This window comes from Zootermopsis nevadensis, unplaced genomic scaffold (assembly GCF_977971745.1).
Source record: "Zootermopsis nevadensis isolate Lab colony 2312 unplaced genomic scaffold, Znev_1.0 Znev_ptg000022l, whole genome shotgun sequence".
Classification (NCBI taxonomy): domain Eukaryota; kingdom Metazoa; phylum Arthropoda; class Insecta; order Blattodea; family Termopsidae; genus Zootermopsis; species Zootermopsis nevadensis.
Window position 1 is genome coordinate 11,770,757 of NW_028259154.1, and position 19,294 is coordinate 11,790,050.

General features: G+C 37.9%; 3 protein-coding genes across 16 annotated transcripts in view; 1 reads left to right on the forward strand and 2 right to left on the reverse strand.

Annotated features, from left to right (window-relative positions):
- Nucleotides 1-2,513, reverse strand: part of LOC110837776 (transmembrane protein 151B) — a 10,729-nt gene extending 8,216 nt beyond the window's left edge. Inside the window, exons 1-2 of one of the 4 annotated variants that reach the window (XM_087353805.1) lie at nt 2,385-2,513; nt 155-274 (exon numbers count right to left, since the gene is read on the reverse strand). In XM_087353805.1, coding sequence (XP_087209931.1) covers nt 155-274; nt 2,385-2,423 — 159 coding nt within the window. In that variant the 5' untranslated portion in view covers nt 2,424-2,513. Of the gene's footprint in view, nt 1-100; nt 275-1,433; nt 1,711-2,384 lie in introns of those variants that run through there. The other 3 variants (XM_087353804.1, XM_022080285.2, XM_087353806.1) reach the window with 3 other exon arrangements.
- Nucleotides 2,514-6,837: 4,324 nt separating this feature from the next.
- LOC110837781 (uncharacterized) lies at nt 6,838-16,611 on the reverse strand. 2 transcript variants are annotated; one of them, XM_022080303.2, is made up of 7 exons: nt 16,517-16,611; nt 15,445-15,583; nt 14,256-14,554; nt 12,397-12,543; nt 12,160-12,321; nt 7,984-8,210; nt 6,838-7,119 (listed from the first exon to the last, which is right to left on the reverse strand). In XM_022080303.2, exons 2-7 carry the CDS (start codon nt 15,569-15,571, stop codon nt 7,041-7,043), a joined length of 1,041 nt encoding a protein of 346 aa, XP_021935995.1. In that variant the 5' UTR covers nt 15,572-15,583; nt 16,517-16,611; the 3' UTR covers nt 6,838-7,040. The 2 variants fall into 2 exon arrangements, with proteins under 2 accessions (XP_021935995.1, XP_087209935.1); XM_087353809.1 differs by having other exon boundaries at nt 12,160-12,543.
- LOC110837775 (ATP-binding cassette sub-family B member 10, mitochondrial) overlaps nt 8,096-19,294 on the forward strand; it is a 33,973-nt gene continuing 22,774 nt past the window's right edge. For 2 of the 10 annotated variants that reach the window (XM_087353796.1, XM_022080271.2), the window contains exons 1-4: nt 16,677-16,744; nt 17,233-17,550; nt 17,839-18,039; nt 18,166-18,368. In XM_087353796.1, the coding sequence (XP_087209922.1) occupies nt 16,702-16,744; nt 17,233-17,550; nt 17,839-18,039; nt 18,166-18,368 (765 nt within the window). In that variant the 5' untranslated portion in view covers nt 16,677-16,701. The other 8 variants (XM_022080277.2, XM_087353797.1, XM_087353798.1 and 5 more) reach the window with 8 other exon arrangements.

A 19,294-nucleotide genomic window follows, 5' to 3' on the forward strand; every position in this document is an offset into this window, starting at 1 on the left:
ATATTACATAGCCTGCGTAGTTAATACATCTCCATAAAGAAACCCAACTTCTAGACTAATCTCATTACACATGCTACAAACAACCAGACTATATACATACTGGCGGACAGACTGACGAACATAGGGACGGATGCACTGTGCTGACCTTGCTGACCTCAGTGAGCCGACACCAGGTGATAGCACCAAGACAGCCATATATGAGCAGCGTGAGGATGAGGCATTTCCAGTTTGAATCCCGCAGTACTGCTCCACATACTGTCTGTTGCACAGGCCGCTGGAGGGAGAAAACGGTAACACAAATTTGTTTGACTAAATGAAGTACTTAAATGGTGTAGGGTCTTTTCTGGGTAGATGTTATATTATCAACTGGTTTAGATATTCCCTACTTTTGTAGTATGCTTAAAATTCACAAAGGTCTGCCACTATGTCCCATCCTGTGCTGCTTGGTTCAGGTCCATTTCAATTGTTATTTCTCATAAGGAAATTAAAATTTGTATTTATTTATCTAATTTGTTATATAATTCAATTAAGGATATAATTGGATAATAAATATATATATAATAAATAATAAGGATAAATAAAGATTTGTTTATATGAACCTTACTATAAAGTCTAAATAGATTGGTATTTGTTTGATGCATCTGCTATTCAGAATAGTCAGAAACAGTGACTGGGTTCTGTAAAAGATGGTTCTATATCCTGAGCTGATTGTGCCACTAAATAAGCTATAAGTGAGTAATAAACATTTTCTTGATCAGCAAAGCATCTAAAAACTTCACAAGAAATATGGCATTATGGAGCTAGTTAGTGTGAAATGGATTTAACTAATTTAAGATTTGGTGTTACAATTAAATTTGTAAATACAGCTATGAATGAATTTTCAGTTTCCAAAAGAGCAGGTGTTTAGCCATTTACACATACATTTTAATGGTTCTGTATTTTAATTAATGTGGAATCTTTTGCTGACAGCAATAATGTTTTTCCCTTCTAGTTAAGTCCAAAATTACTAGTTCTAAATTGAAAAGTACATATGGTGGGTTGTACCTGACCAAGTCCAGGTTGGTTTTTGTTTCTTCTATCAACTTGTACAAAAAATTCATATATAATTTGTAAAATATTTAAAGGTATCACCATCATATGAAATATTACATATCCAGCTATAACAGTTCATCAGCTATCATTAAATTGAAAGTTCTGTTATTGTTCATAAAGTGTTAGTCAAATTACAAGATAGGGAATGTGAAAATTTTGGAAATTGAGTGTTAACGAGACTAGCACAGTGATCTTGAACACTCCTGTTCACATGACTTCATGTTGATATCAATTTTGGAAATATCTAATAGAACATGTCAATTACATAACTAATTGGATAAAACTATCCAACATCGTAATTTTTTTGTTTTATTTCATCTATGGATAATTAGTTAACAAACCTCGTTTAGTGATTGTGGCCATACAAAATCTTTTTATCATCCTGAACTGTTGATTTGGATACAGATTGGCCAACATAAAATGACCCTCATGACATCCCATCACATGTGAAATGTGACCTAAACGAACCTAACAATGTTAAAGAATATCATGTCCTTCATGTAAGGTCACAGACATACAGTCTTCACTGTCTGTAGGGATGATGTAACGATATGTACCACATGCCTCAATCGCTAACGTGGAGTGTAATTTAAGAGACCTTCGCCCTACAAGCGTTACATTTTCACCCTGCAGCAAAAATAAACACGCTGTACTGTCAGCTGACCTCGTGGAGAATGCGTCATACGTAATTCTGCAGTTTCTGCTCTACCATGCGTGCCGTGAGCTACGAGGCGTTATTAATTTCCTTATTGAAGAAGCGAATGACAAAAACAAATCAATATTTGCTGTGCTGGCCAAGTTCGCAGTGCTGCTCATGCAACCCACATTACATATCCCGTCTCTAAAGACGAACCTTCCACACCGCTAAAATAACATTAAATGCACAGGCACGTCGACATGTAATCGGCTATAAATTTAGTTTCAAAATTGAATCAAGAATTGTTTCTGTTCGGGGCCATAAAATTCAACACGTTAGCTGTATACAGGAAACTGAAATGTTCAACATCCAGAATAAAATTAATATAAGACTGTGATGGTACTCTGATCAAAATTTTAAGAAGATAAAAAATCTCTGAAATGCCCCTCAACAACTTATATATAATTTCTTAAAGCATCTCATTTAGAAAAATAACGTCGTTTGCTCGATTTCTTTGAATCTCTGAATACGAAAATAACTATTTGTACGGTATTTTGGAAGTGCCTCTTTAAGAAGAGAGAGGTGCAGATCAATATCTGCTCGACTGGCCTCTCCCAAGTCTTGCACTCTAATCGTACGCCACAAAAAGCCGTACCTGTAACTCTCCTTGCAGATCCAAAGGACTCGAACTCATGGTACCTGCCACATTGCAAGAAACACACCATCAACTGACGGTAACAATGGTTGCTGTCCCAAAGATCGTCCAGTCGGCCGCTCGGCGCACACGCGCACTACGCATGGTGGACCCAATCCGCAGGGAGTTTCTAGCAGTTGTCTGCTATCGGCGTAACACATCCTTTTGTTAGAGTGTACTATGATGTTATTTGCTGTAGAGGTTATGTGGAAACGCCAGGGAGACTAGCTAGTGATGTAGTTTGAAAACAATCGAACCATGTTTAATTTTCAATTCCACCAAAAAATTGTGTAAGTAAATTGTCGAAAACCGTCAGGACAGAATAGCTTATCCTCGGGTAAGATCGAACTGGATGCGTTCTAAATGTCAAAATTTATTGTAGATGGTATGAATGATGTGCAAATCATATTTCTGTACTGTTACTTCATCTTATTTTCTTCTGAACCCTGTTCTCAAACAGCCTTCATTCACTGACTTCCATAACAGTGAGAAATTAAGTTTAACACCAAAAAAAGAAAAACTCGTGAACTTAGTAACAACAATTAGTGACTTAGAAATGACAACACAATGAATAGATACTCCACATTTAACCTTGATCTACTAGCAGACATAATGTGGTTAAAATATTTTATTTACTCCTGTGATGAATTGTTGCATAACAGCGGCACTTACATTTTTCCTTTCATAGGTCTTTTAAGTGATACTGATATGGCACTGTGACAAGTACTTCGATAGTGAATGCTCTTTTCAGCCTACTTTGCTTTCTTATAAAAAAAAGAAGTCTTACGAGATCACCATGTTGTGTTTCCCCTTTTAAATTTTGAACCAGTAAATTGATTTTCATTACACTTGGTAAAAACATTGTGCCACTGCAGGCTACCCCCAAGCCCATACTTTTTTAATTTGCTTCAATCAAATTATAACAATTTATGAGTTCAGAGTGACATTAGTACCACTTAATATAGGGACATGGATGTTACATATTTTTACCAGTATATAAAATCGGTGGTCTGTTTAAATGTTTATTTACCTTCAGTCTAGCAATGACAATAAAATGTGACGTTTCCTTTGTGCCACCCTGTTCTTAACCATGCCATTCTCGCGTCAGAGTGCGCCCTGGTCCTCTCCGGCTTTGCTATGTTGTAAAGGGGCCGGTGTGATTCAGTCTCTTTTTCTAGACAGTGGCCGGATGTTTGAATTCTCTTACATTTCTTCCAACTTAAGTTGCTTCGGGGTTGGGTCTTCTCCTGGATTTGAAAGGAGCAGAGAACCGACACGGGTTCCTGTGGCCGGTTTGTAATCCATCATTCATCTGTGTGGTTCTTATTTGTATCTATGTATATATCTTTCTAATTTATAAGTTGTTAATAAATAATCATAAAAAGGGTTGTGGGCCTGTGTGTGTTTCAACTTGTAGCAGAGAGCGTGGTTTTGTGATCCAATCTAACTCACGATATTCTGTTATTGTACTTGCATTTTTTCCTTTTGAACTGTTTGTTGTGAAATTGTTGTTAATCCGTGTCTGCTGTTTTTTATTGTTATGAATGATCGAGCCTTTCCGAATCCGAACTACCTTATGAAGGATGAGCTGATATACGAGATTACGATAAGGGAGGCAGGCAGCGAGATTCATACCTCGGCCTTGGACTCTAACGAACCTCAGGGTGAGTTGCGAACCTTACGTAATAAATTTAACGAGATTCAAGAAGTAGTAGCAGACGTTTGGGCTGACATCACGCCTAATCAATATGTCAGGATTATGACACGCGTACGCCATTTGACTTACAGGACTCGTAACCTTGTTGACAGGAAAATTTTAGACCAGTCCAATACCGCCTCGCAAGACGAATTGTCTGTGGACATTACCTACTTAATGTCGGCAATGGAAGAGTTTCAGAACCATCAAATCAAGCGTTCCGAAGACTCCATCCGGAAGTCCCGTTCTTTTGATCGTTCATATTACCTCTGATTGTTCCAAAGTCCGTGTTTCACAAGCCGGTCTTCTTAATCAGTTTCAGGCTTCGGAAATATTTTCATAGTCGGTAAACACACGCCGTGTCGATACGCGCGTGTTTCAGTGTAGGAAGTTACCCAACCATATTGCTATGAGGATTTTATTTCTTCAACTTGTATTATCGGGACATACATTTGAGAAGGTGTTAGAATTTTTGAAACTTCTCGTGGGATTCTTTGAGTCTTTTCTTCTTTCTGTTGTGTCATCCTGTTCTTAACCTTACGTTTTTCCCGTCAGAGTGCGCCACGGTCTTCTCGGCTTTTGTTGACTCGTTTTCTGGATTTGAAAGAGGGTAGAGAACTGACACGTGTTCTCGGGGCAGTTTTGTAATCCATCGTTAATCTGTGTGTTACTTGTCTGTATCTTTATAAATGTATATATCTGTTTAATCTTAAAAATTGTTGTAGGCCTGTTTGTGTTTCGAAATTTAAGGTTATGTTAGACAAATATAAAATTGCCGGAATGTTTATTTAGTAACAAGTTCTTTCCAAAAAAGAAAATAATCTGTTTTATGTTTACAATTGTAAGCAACAAAGAATTGCCTTATAGTGTCTGATCCTATAACCAACTACAAACAAGTACATGAGATGAAGTCACATTTTACACATGAAACTGACTCTACTTACAAATTGTTTCATATCAGAGACAATGAGCCCATTGGAATGATAATAGGTAAGCTGGAGGAGACTGCAGCATAAACAATGCAAAGTAATGCATATCAGTGAGCCGTAAAGTTTTTGGCACAGAATTTGATCTTTCCTTTTGGAGAGGAGATGAGTGGAGGTAGAATGCAGCATAAAAATGACAACTATTGTGTCAAAGTAACGGAGGCAACTGTGTGTGCAAAAATAACTTTATATCCTCTTCATAAATGTGGTGGGCGGTTACATTAATAATTAACAGTACATCAAGAGATTGTAGTAAAGTGTAAATTACTAAATGAAGTAAAGATATACTAACACATTGACTACATTATGAAAACAATATAAACAATACTTGGACCAAAACATTACATGCAAGAAACCACATATATTGGTTTACAATAAGAAAAAAAAGATGCATGATTCATAAGGAAATTCCATTAAGTAGTACTGTTCAAAAAAACCACTGAAAAAATTAATATGTCGATTTGGCACAAGAAATTAAAGATATGTAGAAATTGCAAAAGGTGATAATCCAGTTATAAAATGAGCAAACAGGCTCTCACAAACCTTGGTAAACATCTCCAGGAATTGAAACAGGATGAAAATGCTTCCTGTCAAGACAAAAATCTGTTGTACTGCACATATGCTATTAAGGATGAGTCAGAAGTATGTTTACAAACTTCATGTGCGTGTTCCAGGATCAAAAATAAGAAAAAATGTTCCTATGAACATGGGGTTTTAAATGTTTCATTTTCGAAATAATAGCCAAAAATAAGTTTCAATGAATTGACTTTGTATCAAAGTGAATCCAGCTTCTAGCAAAGATTTTCAGTTAACATTTGGGCAGAAATTGTTGGCGACATGCTTATTGGTCCACACATGCTTCCATCACGTCTAAGAGTACCTTCATATAAGCAATTTTTAAGAAGACACTTCCCACATCTCCTTGAAGATGTACCACTGAATACAAGAAGACAAATGTGGTTTATGCAGAATGGAGCCCCAGCACAGATATCATCTCGATGAACAGTTCCCTCAGCGATGGATTGGGCGTGGTGGCCCAGTAGCATGGCCACCGAGGTCACCGGACCTGACTCCATTGGACTTTTATCTGTGGGGTCACTTGAAGTCTGTTGTTTATGCAACACCCATAAACAATGATGACGACCTATGGGAATGTGTGCAGAAAGCATGTCAGATGATTCGAGGAAACCCTGGTGTGTACGAATGAATACGTCAGTCTTGTGTGCGTCATGCTCGGGCATGTGTGGAGAATGGAGGATCAACCTTTGAGCATTTTATAAAGAAACATCCCTGTCCTTATATTTGGATATAACGACATACATTGAAAATTATTTTTGGCTATTATTTCGAAAATGAAACATTTGCGACCCCATGTTCATAGGAACATTTTTTCTTATTTTTGATCCTGGAACACACACACGAAGTTTGTAAACATACTTCTGACTAACCCTGTATATTAAAAAGTGGTTTTATCTTGTGAAGAATAACTGTACGCTATCATCACTCAACAATGTTAAGAATATACGTATGTGAAAGGTCAGAGGGAAACAGAAAATGAAACTGATGATGAACATTAGTTATACTACATACAGAAACTTCTAATATCTGATATTTGTTACCTTCAGCATTTTTGAATTCATAGTCTTAATATAAAGCAACTTATCTGTGCCAACTACAAATGATTATACAAGTTGTCAATTATGGACACTTCTTAATTAAAACAGAAGTTGCATCCCAGTAAAACATTACTTTATTTAATGGTCAGTTTTCTTACAAAATGTAACACATCATACAGGAGTCATCATGATAAAACTTGCATTAAAACACAGTTCACACAAACATAAATACTCAAATAATACATCATGCTCACAAAATCAGACTCTACATGTAAAAAAATAATCTTTCAGCAAGATTAAAAGACGAAGAGCACCTCACTCATAACTTCTTACGGAGCACACTTAACTGCTTAATGCAGGCCTGGATATCCTCACTGTCAGGGGCGCACCTCTCTAACCTGTAATATACAGAACAATTAAGCTCTACATTTCGTCCCAAAATGTTACTGATGACGGTGTTGAGGAAGCATAATTATAATTGAAAGAGTCCAAAAAACTGATATGAGTATGCTGTACATCAGTGGTCCCCAGCGGCACCCGCGTTGTTACGTAAAGAGGTTATGCTGAATAATGAAGGCCGTTAAACCATGAACATTATAAAATCAAAGCGCAGATCTCTACTTACCGACATCCATCTTGACGATTGTTTGCGAGCAGCAACATCATCCTACACTCCCAAATTTGAAAAACTGGCCGATGAAATGCAGCGCCAAACATCACGCTAACTTCCCACTTGAATAATAATCATTGTACTTATAAAACTACGTATTTTTGATTGCATGGTTTCTTGTATCATTAAACGTCATGTTGTTTTGCGTATTATTTGGTGTCCATAACTTATTTGTCCAGAGAAAAGAAAATTTGGCTTTGTTAATTGGTTGGTGCCCGCCACGATCTCATTAACTCTCAAATGTGCCCGTAGGCACAAAAAGGTTGGGGACTACTGCTCTACATATTTTTACTTTGATAAATATTTAACAGGTTACACCACAGACACACACAGATCTTCAAGTAAGATGTCCATTATTATTGTCCTATTTTAACCATAACTGGGATGTGGGAAAGAAAGGAAAGTGAAACTCCCCAGTATCTAATTTCATAAAAATCCATTCAGTGGTTTGTTGAAATGTTACATGTGGACAGACAGAAAGACATGGCAAAATTAACAGGTGTATTTTTGGAAAGTTTCATTACGAACATCCCAAAAATGGACCTCGGAAAGTAGGTGAACCAGTTGAGCCTCGAACCACAGAAATACTCACTTCTCCTGGAAACTATCACATTGTTCAGTGCTCCATATTCCCTTCTTGAGTGCAGTCATGCATTGGGCTGCAAGGCTTTTGAAGCACTGCCGTCGTGCTGCATTATGTGGAGGGTTGTCCCACAGAGGAGTGGCACGTACATATGTCCATGCCAAGAAGACATACTCCAGGACACTGCCCCAGTGCTGACTCTCCACTAGTAGGCGCCCCTGTTCTAGCACACATTTCTGCCAACATGACAATAACAGTATGTATAAACCTCCAGTCTGGAATGCACACAATCAATTTTGTATCATTCACATGATTTGCTGATAAGTAAGCTAAGCAGAAGTGGACGCAAACGTATCTGTTTCCCTCTACTGTTCGCGACTGTAATCTTGAGACTTGCAAGGAATGCAGGAAGTCCAAAGCGTTAAAGGAAGACACTATCTTTCCTCCTTCACCCCACTTCTCAAGAATACAGTCGCGAACTATAGTATACAGTTAGCCCTCGATTTGCGCCGGTCCAATTTGCGCCGATTCAGAATAACGCCGATTTTGAAACCAGAAAGTCAAAAAACGAATTTTTTTTACTATTTATATCGTTTTACAATGTTTCTCGTACTGATTCTTATATTAAATCGTAATTTTTACGTCGCAGATTTTGAATAAAAATTATAAATACAGTCATCTCTGCAATTACGTATGTTTCGTTAACGCGAATTTGCTCCAATGAGATCGATGAATTGGTAAAAGCTGTTTGTGAAATGCAAACTTTTGCATATGCGAGTTTGCTCTTATGCAGTTTCATTCCTGACGCTTTAAACTTTCAAAGGACTAATTTAATCTCTGCGGAGGTCCCGGGGTTATTTTTACTACGCGATTTTCTATAGGTCGGCGTCTTACACGAACGTAACTATCGCATAACAGCGGTGATGACTGTACACACCAGTCACATGAAATAATCGCAGTCATTCGCGGGGACCAACGAATTGCCGATTGTAAGTGTATAAAATATATTTTTTAAATTCCCTTTATTTTATTTACGTTATTTCAGAGCTTTAAATGTAATGCCATTATATTACTCGTCAATGTTTGGGTGCTGGGAACGCACTTCATTGACTTCCCATTGATTTACATTATAAAAGAGTTTAAATTTACGCCGATTCCGTTTACGCCTTTTCGTCCGGAAACGCATCCCCGGCGTAAATCGAGGGCTACCTGTACTTAATTAAATACGTTTATAAAAAATTATTTCAAACAAAAGATACCTATTTTACATGATGCATACATTTTTGTAATCAATTGTTTCTGAACGATTTTATGTTCAATTTGAACAATGAGCAGGAGTTAATGTGGACCAATATGGTCCAAAATAAAATCTGCCAAATTAAAACCGTACCAAATTCCACTGAAATCTGTGGAGTATGTGCAGAGAATGAAATACAGTGTTTTTAATCACAAAGACAGTTTTTAATTGCCATAGCACTTTGTTCTTGTTTCCATTTGACGCAAAAGGAATTCTTGCTATGCAGATTCATGTCCGCAACTGAATATGATGTCAATCTTAAATTGTGGTTTTCAGGTATACTAAAAAGATACAGTTGTGTGACAAAGAAATGTGTGGACCCAATGTACTGTGATGGAAGAATGCCAAAGAATAAAAATACTGTAATTACCCGAATATAAGAAGAGATTTCTTCATACTTGGGAATCTGAATGAACAATGAATCGCAATGGCAATAAAAGGTAATCTTAAACTTGAATACTAAGAAAATATTTTGCTGGAGTTTGTTTTCTTGTGACCAGCAGTAATTTGTAGGTGCAGCTGTTACATACCGTTCATTTCAACGGCAAAGACAGACATGTTGCAGTAAGTGTTTTTGGTTCCCTTTCCACTCGCCCCTCAAGAGGGTTTTCCCATCTGGGTGTCTGGAATGGAAAGGAGTGGAAGGAGGGTGAGACGTAAAGGCCAGATAAAACGCGCTCAGTTTGCTTTTTGTTCACGCATTGAATGTGCTGAAAACTGTGAGCTAAACGTGTTTGTGTTGATGTTCGACCACTATTCTGCAGTAGCAACTGTCTTATATTTATAAATTGTAGAAGAGCCACCATGTCTGGTAAGAGAAGTGAATGTGTTGCTAAAAAGTTGCGTAGGTCTATTACATTAGGAGATAAGATGGACGTAATTCGTAGAATAGAAGGTGGTGATAGCCGTCCTAATGTGTGCAGAAGTATGAAGTTGCCTCCTTCCACTGTGACTACCATAATGAAAAATTCAGATAAAATAAAACAGTCAATGCAACAGGCTACGAGAGTAAGTGCAACGCAAGTGAGTTATAGCAGAAGTAAACTTTTAGAAAGAATGGAGAAATTACTGTCACTATGGGTGGATGACATGAATCAAAAAAACATTCCCTTGACTCAAATTGCTATCATGGATAAGGCGAAGTCAATTTTTGAGGAACTTAAGATAAAAGAGGATAGTAAAGAGACATTCTTAGGAAGCAAGGGCTGGTTTATGCGATTCAAATCCCGCACCAAAAGTCACAGTGTGAAAATAAGTGGCGAAGCATTAAGTGCAGAAGCAGCGTATCCTGCAGAGTTTCAGGCCATTGTGGAGAAGGGTGATTATCCTCCTGATCTCATTTTTAATGTTGATGAGACAGGCCTGTATTGGAAGAAACTGCCTTCACGAACTTTCATCGCCCGTGAAGAGCAGTCTGCATCAGGTTTCAAGGCTGCAAAAGACAGGGTAACGCTTTTGTTGGGTGCCAATGCCTCTGGCACTTTAAAATTAAAGCCAATGTTGGTGTACCATTCAGAGACACCTCGCTCTTTCAAAGGCCTCAACAAAGCCATGTTGCCAGTCTACTGGAAGTCAAATAGAAAGGCTTGGGTGACACAACAATTCTTCTTGGATTGGTACATCAACTATTTTTGCCCAATTGTGCTCCGTTTTTGTCATGAGAATGACTTGCCAACCAAGGCCCTTCTTCTCTTGGACAATGCCCCTAGCCATCCGATAAACCTAGCAGAAGTCAGAACTCCTCTGGATGTCAACGTCGTTTTCCTGCCTCCTAACACCACTTCAGTTTTGCAACCAATGAACCAAGGTGTAATAGCGACCTTTAAAGCCTATTATCTCCGCAACACCTTCGAAGAAATGCTGAGAGTTTTGGAAAGTTCAGACAAAACCGTAAAGGATTATTGGCGCTCATTCGACATTTTGAAGGGCATTAATAACATCAACGCAGCCTGGGAGGAAATATCAGTGAATTGTTTGAATGGAGTGTGGGGCAAACTTCTGCCAGAATTTGTTTTCTTCGCAGGATTCCAACCAGTGGAGAATGTCATAGATGACATAAGAAGACTAGCGCAAGAAGTGGGCTTGAACGAAGTGACAGATGAAGATATAACAGAACTTTTGGAAAGCCATGGGCAGCCTCTTTCCAATGAAGATGTAGAAGAATTGGCCACACAACTGTGCATAAAGGAAGAGGAGGAAAGAGAGGAAGAACTTCCTCTACGAGAAATTAAGACAAGAGATCTCCAGCGCATCCTCTCAGACATAGAAAAACTCACTGATGAGCTCTGCGAGATAGACCACGACTGGGAGCGGAGTGCTACAGCAAAGAGGAGCGTTATGGCATCCATGAGGCCTTATCATGAAATTTTGAAAGAAAGAAAGAAAGAAAGAAGAAATCACGACAGTCCACACTACATGCCCTCTTTAAAAAAACACGACGATCCTCAACCAGGGACTTCGTCAGAGAACTAACGCTGCTTCATCATGCCATCACCGATTGTAAGTGTATAAAATATATTTTTTAAATTCCCTTTATTTTATTTACGTTATTTCAGAGTTTTAAATGTAATGTCATTATATCACTCGTCAATGTTTGGGTGCTGGGAACGCATGTCATTGACTTCCCATTGATTTGTTATAAAATCGTTCCAATTTATGCCGATTCCGATTACGCCGGTTCGTCCAGGAACACATCCCTGGCATAAATCGAGGGTTACCTGTACTACAATTATTCTTCCTCCAAATTTGCCACTGGGAACAAGTTTTGCCTCGTAGGTGGGTAAAAACAATTTATTCCCATGCTGTGTTGCTCAGCAGAAAGAAAATCTCAAACACAGATGGTTGAGGCAAGTTCACATTTTAAGTGTGTCTACAGTCCGTCACACTACCTTGAAGGCCAGGACATGTGTGGCAGCCCTGCTGTATGCAGGTGAGTCTGTCTTGGAAGTGAGTCTTGAGTTTGGCAGCGACTTGAAGATGTTCTTCTTGAGGTAACTCAGTCGCTCCTCTAGTGGTCGGATATCTGGTGCAGGCAGACTTTCCTTGATTTCCTGCCAAAACAAAGTGACTATCGTACTTATTGAATTACAAGAATAACTTGAAATTACAGCAACAAACACACTTACTTCTCCAAAGCCTGGGTGCTTGTCCACAAGTTGTTGGATTATGTCAATCAGCTGGTCCTGAGACAAGCCTTTCAGTGCAGCCTGTAGGGGATTGGAGGAATGTGATGATGGCTTTTCAGTACGACACTTCTTAGAGTTCGGTGACATCTATGTGTATAAATACAGAAGAAAACTAGTCAGGTCATGGAACAATGAAAACTGTCTTCATAATCAATGGGCATAATAACAGAATGAGATGCTGTTCCCTGTAATAATAGAAAAAGAAATTAACAAAACAAGAATCTTCTTAGTTTGTACTATTCATGTAATATTTGAGAGGATTTAAATGAAGAACAATGAGATTAATTAGATACTAGCACCAGTGGCAGAAGTATGAACGACTGATATGCTATCTTTTAATAATGAACATTATGATATTTGTGATGTGTTGGATTAAAATTGTATCCATTTAGCAAACAAATGTGGCTTAGCTGAATTTTAAAATATATAAATTTCACACACAAGAATTTTATTTCAATTCCAAAAACAGTATTTAATCAAAGGGCAATTTATTAAAAAATCATGAACACTTCCACACCTCTAAATAGTAAGTGTAATCTCATTCCTTCTTCCTTCAAGCTGTGCTCTCATTTGATTATGCAACCAACAAAAAGATTTGCTACATGAGAGGTTACAAAACATTGCTTATATGTTAGAATATAATTCATAATGCTAAAATCCCATTTGCAATCATTATTGCTCATTGCCAGTGTATCAACAGTGAGTATTACATTTTAACAAATATGGCCATCTTGGATTTGGTGTTATTTTCCAAATAAATTATCTTGATGTGTGATCATATTCTACAGTATCAACAAGCAGAATTACACCATCAAGATTCAACTTCTTTTGCAAGTAGTCAGAATAGGATTTTATTTTCTCAATATAACAGACCGTCCTAAACACATAACAATGGTTTAATGCCTTCACTTTACCCTCTGCATTAATTTAAAATATGAGGTCCTCGTGACAGTGAAGATGGTGTTGGTGGTCTGGGTTACAATGCTGCATGATCTTGTAAGTGGGTAGCAACAGAACACAGCATCACACCAGAAGACTGCCATCAATTCTGCATTAATGTTTAGTAACGTATCTTAGTTGTTTCTAAAATGTTTGTGGCTCGAATGTGATTTGTGTTCTACTTTTTTCAAAGTGATCAGAACTCAATTTTCTTTTTTTCTCTGTAAGATGAAATTAGCCCACTGAGAAGCACTATTCACACCTACTGTACAGAAACCTTTTAAAATGGAAACATATTTATTACTGGTACATCTTTTACAATCCAGCTTTCCATTTAAGGCAAACAGCCATTTTCTTTTCTGGAATTCATCAAACTGAGATCCTGACCGTACAGCTGCATAGTGAGAATGCATTATGGGCTGGTCGTGTGTAATTGTCTATCCATCCACTCGATTCAGCTTGAGAACCATTAGACAAATTTGGATGAAATTTGATGTCGAGGTTGTGCTACTCTGCACAACCTTAAAATTATACTTTCAAATATAATGAGTGGTGATAACAAAAGGATGGATGAGGAATTTCACGAAGTAGATACTGAGGTGATGCAATCTGGTGGCAAAAGTGGAAACAACTGAACAAGGTGGATTTAATACTTCTAAATACACATTGCAAAGAACACATGAGGATATTATGTGTATTCTGGTCCAGAATACACTTTCTGAGCTTGCTTATATGAAAGCCAGAACATTAAAGCTCATTAATTTATGTACAATGATGCCTTTTTTAATTTCTCTCTTTTTCTTCTAAATCTAACTAGATTTTATTAGATCTACGATCATCCCTGTTTTGAAGATCCTTACCTTGCGGCACTTCTCAGGTGTTGGAAAGAGTTCTTTTGGGTCAGTGAGAAGCAATCGTTTACGAGGAGTGCTTCGCAGTACAATTGTGCTCTTCACAGGACTGGCTTTAACAGGTGTGCGATCACGGGTTGACACTCCATTCTGTTTGTTCTGTTCTATATCAGGGCTCCATGTGGCAGGCACATGACGACGCCCACGCTGCTGTATCACCATCTCATCTGGTGATGGTGATGGGCTTATATATGATGATGGCAGGTTCAAGCTCACATTCCACAGCCCTCCAACATTGGAATTTGGCACTGAAATATGGATATATGAACATGGATTGAAATTATTATAATGGCCCTATCCAAAATGCTAACATTTGCCTCTCTGATATTTTCATTCGAAGTCTCTGTATTCCATGATGGCACAACAAAAAAAGTTGCATGCATTCCATGTTTCTCCAATTTGTGACATACATGCATCTTTCCCGATATAAATGGCTAGCAGTATTATGAAACTAGTGGTGAAATTCCTGTAACAAACAAAAGCAGACCTAAAATATTATTTTTTTAAAACAAGTTTATATTATGCTTAAAAATATGCAAATGTTCAGTAATTACTAATGAGCAGTTCACAGTATTCAGCTGGTCAAGAAATTCCTTGCTTTTAAATTATGCAGAATGGTCATTACCATTCTCACAAAGAACTGCTACTGTACACACAACCTACTTCTCTAAGGTACATGTCAGTATTATCCTCTTCACTATACCTAGGTTTTACTATAAGGCTTCCCAATCAAAATTTTGTATGCATATTTTATTTTACCAGTGCCACATGCTCTGTCCACCTCACCATTCTTCATATAATCAATCCAATAATTATGAAGAGCAGAATGTCTGGTAATTTACTCCATTCCATAGCACAACCCAGGGATGTGGAACATGTTGTAGTATGAATATCAACACTTGGTACAATATAATACCAAAACAGCATACTTATTAAATCAATTTTAATGAATATTTGCAATATTTAATAATTACCCAATAATATAAGAAGTTTAATTTGTATAATGAGAAAAACTAAACAATTTAAATAACTCAACAGATTTTATTCAAACATAAATTTTTGTGTATGTACTAACCTTTTAATAAAACTGTATAAGTATTGTTACTGCATGAAACACACCACAATATTTTGACATTACCTATAGCTGTAACAGATGGCAGGCGGCCATTATCTGATACACTGAGCATGCCAAGCCGTGTGGGTATTTCTGCAAGAGCACTCCTGGTGGTGCGACGGTTCTGCTGTTCTGGAGGTGGGGTATTCATCTTGTCTGAAACCTGGTAATGTGGCATACCATTATAGTTTTGTTGAGACTAATGAATTTAAGTAGGACCCACAGGCTGCTTACAGTGGTTTGTGTTAAAAATAATAAGTGCATGCCTAATATTGTGAGCGTGTACATGTTCATTGTCTCATGAAGTTGTTCCCAGAACATGAAGGTGATTTTGCTGTTCTGCTATTGCCAACACTGATTCACAGATTTAAATAAATGTATAAACTGCAGGAAATAATAAGAACAGAATGGGATGTGATGATGGTGAGTTGGATGGGATTTAAAATGAAGAGGTTATTGCTATGTATATGGTATACATATCCTAATTTATCTGGAAGTATTCAGAAAAACTAAAACACCTCATTCAGAATAGCCACTTCTCTAACAGGCATACGAACAGAGTCTGGGTGAACTCAATTCATGATAGACGAAGTGGCACTACAGCACGCGTTTTTCCGAGTTCTTCAGTTTTCCTACCAATCGTCATTCCATCTTTGTTCCATCCTGCCATACTCATAGCTACCCCATTAGACGTGCGATAGACTTAACAAACGGATATATCACCATACTGTCGGTACTACGTTAGAGGCATATGTGCGACCTGGCACTTGGTCATACAGTAAAAGTAGATTTGTTTTTATAGGTCGAATAATTATGGCTGAGTTAATTCTTTCAGTCATCCATTATGACACACACCTAACCCTTAAATAAATCATATGATCGTTTAAAAATTATACTCAATGTGAAAACAGTTACGTCCTACGCCCAGTTCAATCACAAAAGTTAACTAAATAGGCACCCTTCCCGCGTGAACCAAGCTACTGGTAACGATAGCAATCCAGAATTCCAACTAAGCAAGCCCTCAACACATAAGTTTACAAGAAATAACAACAAGTATCTTTGAAGTATATACTACGAAAAGAAAAATATATTGTACCTGATTTAACACACTCACAAAAGTTACCTAAGGCACGCACTGAACTGAACTGCAAACAACCTTCCTACTTCTGTTTACCCACGCGAGAAATTTCGCGGGATTTTTGGCATCCGTATTCTGATTAGTTGCAGCTGTTCGTCAGTTCACCAATTGCATTTGTTTGTATAGATGAGTACCGTAAGAGAATGAACGGAGAAAGATGTTTTACGTTAACATTCATAACATTTGGTGAATAAAAATATCAAAAAAGAGATGAAATTAGTAGTTTTCCGAAAATTACGTATGTTGGTAATTAATATAATTTTCTTCGTGTTCCATTGAAAATCAACTAGAGGTTTCAGCTCTAGTTCCCACTATACCGAAGGTTTGAAAATTGTCACGAGGAAATGAGATGACATTTTTGATGGTGATTTTCCAACATGCATAGAATAAATACCTATTAATTAACAAGGATTTGTTATTTTTGTTTTGTATTCCATTACATTGGATTTTTCAGTTACATGCATGGAAGGGTTTCGTTGCTTTATCTCCGGACTCGCGTTGTGAGACGTAAGGTGTGAGAATGCATTGTTATAAAGCTCATTAATTTACGTTAATTAATGTTTCTCTAATAAGCAATTGTGCAATAGTACAGTTGTGGTCATCTGTGATACCAACGTCACGATAAATTTATACTTTTCACTCGGACGATTTTAACCTATTCACTATCATTGCAGTGCTGTCAACATTTAGAAGGGTGAAAATGAGGCTTTTAGTGAAATCATCGCAAATGCTAAGATCGTTCATAATGGAGAAGCACTCTAAACCAAAACTAATATGCACGCTTTGCTTGAGGAGGGGTTATATTACCCACTTGCCTTTGTACCGCTCTGGAGCTTCACATTTGGGGACTGCAGTAAAATCTAAATTGTTCTCAACAACTGCTGTAAAAACACTGTCTGTGGAAACTCAGAACAAGAAGAAGATCGTGTTTAGCATGTCAGAAGCAAGAAGATTACTGTCTTTAGCAAAACCTGAGAAATGGAAGTTATTTGGTAAGATACTCCAGAAGGTAGTTTAGAGTGATAGCAGTTTCAGAAATGGAAGATACAAAAATTAAATCTGCCCTGACAAAGTAAAACTTTTCTATATTTCTCCCAGTTTGATATTTGAACATTTGTCAGTAACACTAATTGTTCTGAACAAATTGTAGCTGCCTGTTAAGAAGGGATGGAGTAGAGTACTCATATCAGAAGAATCTCAGATATAAAATTTGATGACCGCAGATATGTTTCGGTAAGATCTGCTTTAGCTATGTTGCAACATTGTGTGTCATGTTCTAGGTGCTATATGTCTCCTACTGGTTTCAAGCTCTGTAACAATGGCTGTTCCATTTTGTCTTGGCCGTGTGATTGATATTATATACACCGCTGATTCTGAAAAGATGAGGGAGAACCTTTCTGAGCTGAGTGTGGTGCTTCTGGGAGTCTTTGTTGTGGGAGGACTCTGCAACTTTGGGCGTGTGTACCTCATGTCTGTCTCAGGTACAGGACTATTGAATGAATGATTAGTCTGCATATTGTGTGCAACACAATCCTGCTGTAAAGTGGCAATGGCTCTAGGAAGAATATGATTTTCTACTGCTGATGATAGTCACTTTGTCTTAGCAGGACAACGCATTACACAGACACTGCGACAGACATTATTTGGTTCCATTGTGAAGCAAGAAGTTGCATTCTTTGACAAGAACAAGACAGGTGAGCTGGTCAACAGGTTGTCAGCTGATACATCACTTGTCAGCCAGTCTGTCACAATGAACATTTCAGATGGCCTCCGTTCCACCATCATGGTCATGGCTGGGGCCTCGATGATGGTAAGTAGAATGAAGCATGCTTGCATGTACAGGTGCCATCATCAAAATGATACCAAAAATAATCTGACAGTGCATTAACAGAGTAGAATCAATACTGAGAAATAAAAATGGTGTTTAAATTAAGAACAGGTTAAAGTGGCAAAATTCAGTTCAAAACCTTCCCCCCCCCCCCCCCCCCCCCCCCCAATACAATGTAACAGGCAGTGAAGTACTGTGCAATTTGAACTGTTCATAAACACAATGACATGGGGTTTGTAGAAATTGTTGAGGAAAGAAGAATTACATATAGGATAAAAAGAAATTCACACAAGCTCTCTTTAGTGCATGATTTCTTGTTAAAAACAAGTAGAAAATATATGACGTGTCCAGTGACATTTAGTTTTTTATGATAAATGTCACCGTCAAATTGTGCAAGCAATCAAATGATCAAACTATGGGTGCCTCATAGTTACAGTAGGCGTCTGAAGCAGTCATCATCCGAATGGCATTCTCTCGAACATGCCTTAACATGTTGGCATTGAACATTGTCACAGCTGGCTAAGGTCTTGTTACAAGATCTTCGATAATCCTGGAAGGGACTACGTAAACATGCTCTTTCAGGTGCCCCTACAGGAAAAAATCCATCAGAGTTAGATCTGGCGACTGAGCAAGCCATGCAATTGGCCTTTCACATCCAACCCACCTCCCTGGAGATGTCACGTTCAACCACTGCTGGACATCTTCCCCATAGTCCGCTGCACCTCTGTTGTGCTGAAGCCACAACCTCTGCTTCACAGCTAGAGACACATCTTCAAGCAGCCCCAGTAAAACAGTTTCCAGAAAATCATGATATCATTAAGCAGTCAGGCTGTCAGGTAGCAGATAGGGAACCACAGCGCCCCTGATGATACCATCCTAAATGCTGACACTGAAGCAGACTTGACACC

Bases quoted from the DNA above. Each gene is read 5' to 3' on its own strand.
- LOC110837781 (XM_087353809.1), bottom strand. From the start codon at position 15,571: ATGAATACCCCACCTCCAGAACAGCAGAACCGTCGCACCACCAGGAGT. The intron at 12,544-14,255 runs GTAAGGATCTTC...TTATACACATAG, and splicing joins CACCTGAGAAGTGCCGCAAG to ATGTCACCGAACTCTAAGAA. The intron at 8,211-12,159 runs GTAGTGTGACGG...TCATGTTGGCAG, and splicing joins CACATGTCCTGGCCTTCAAG to AAATGTGTGCTAGAACAGGG.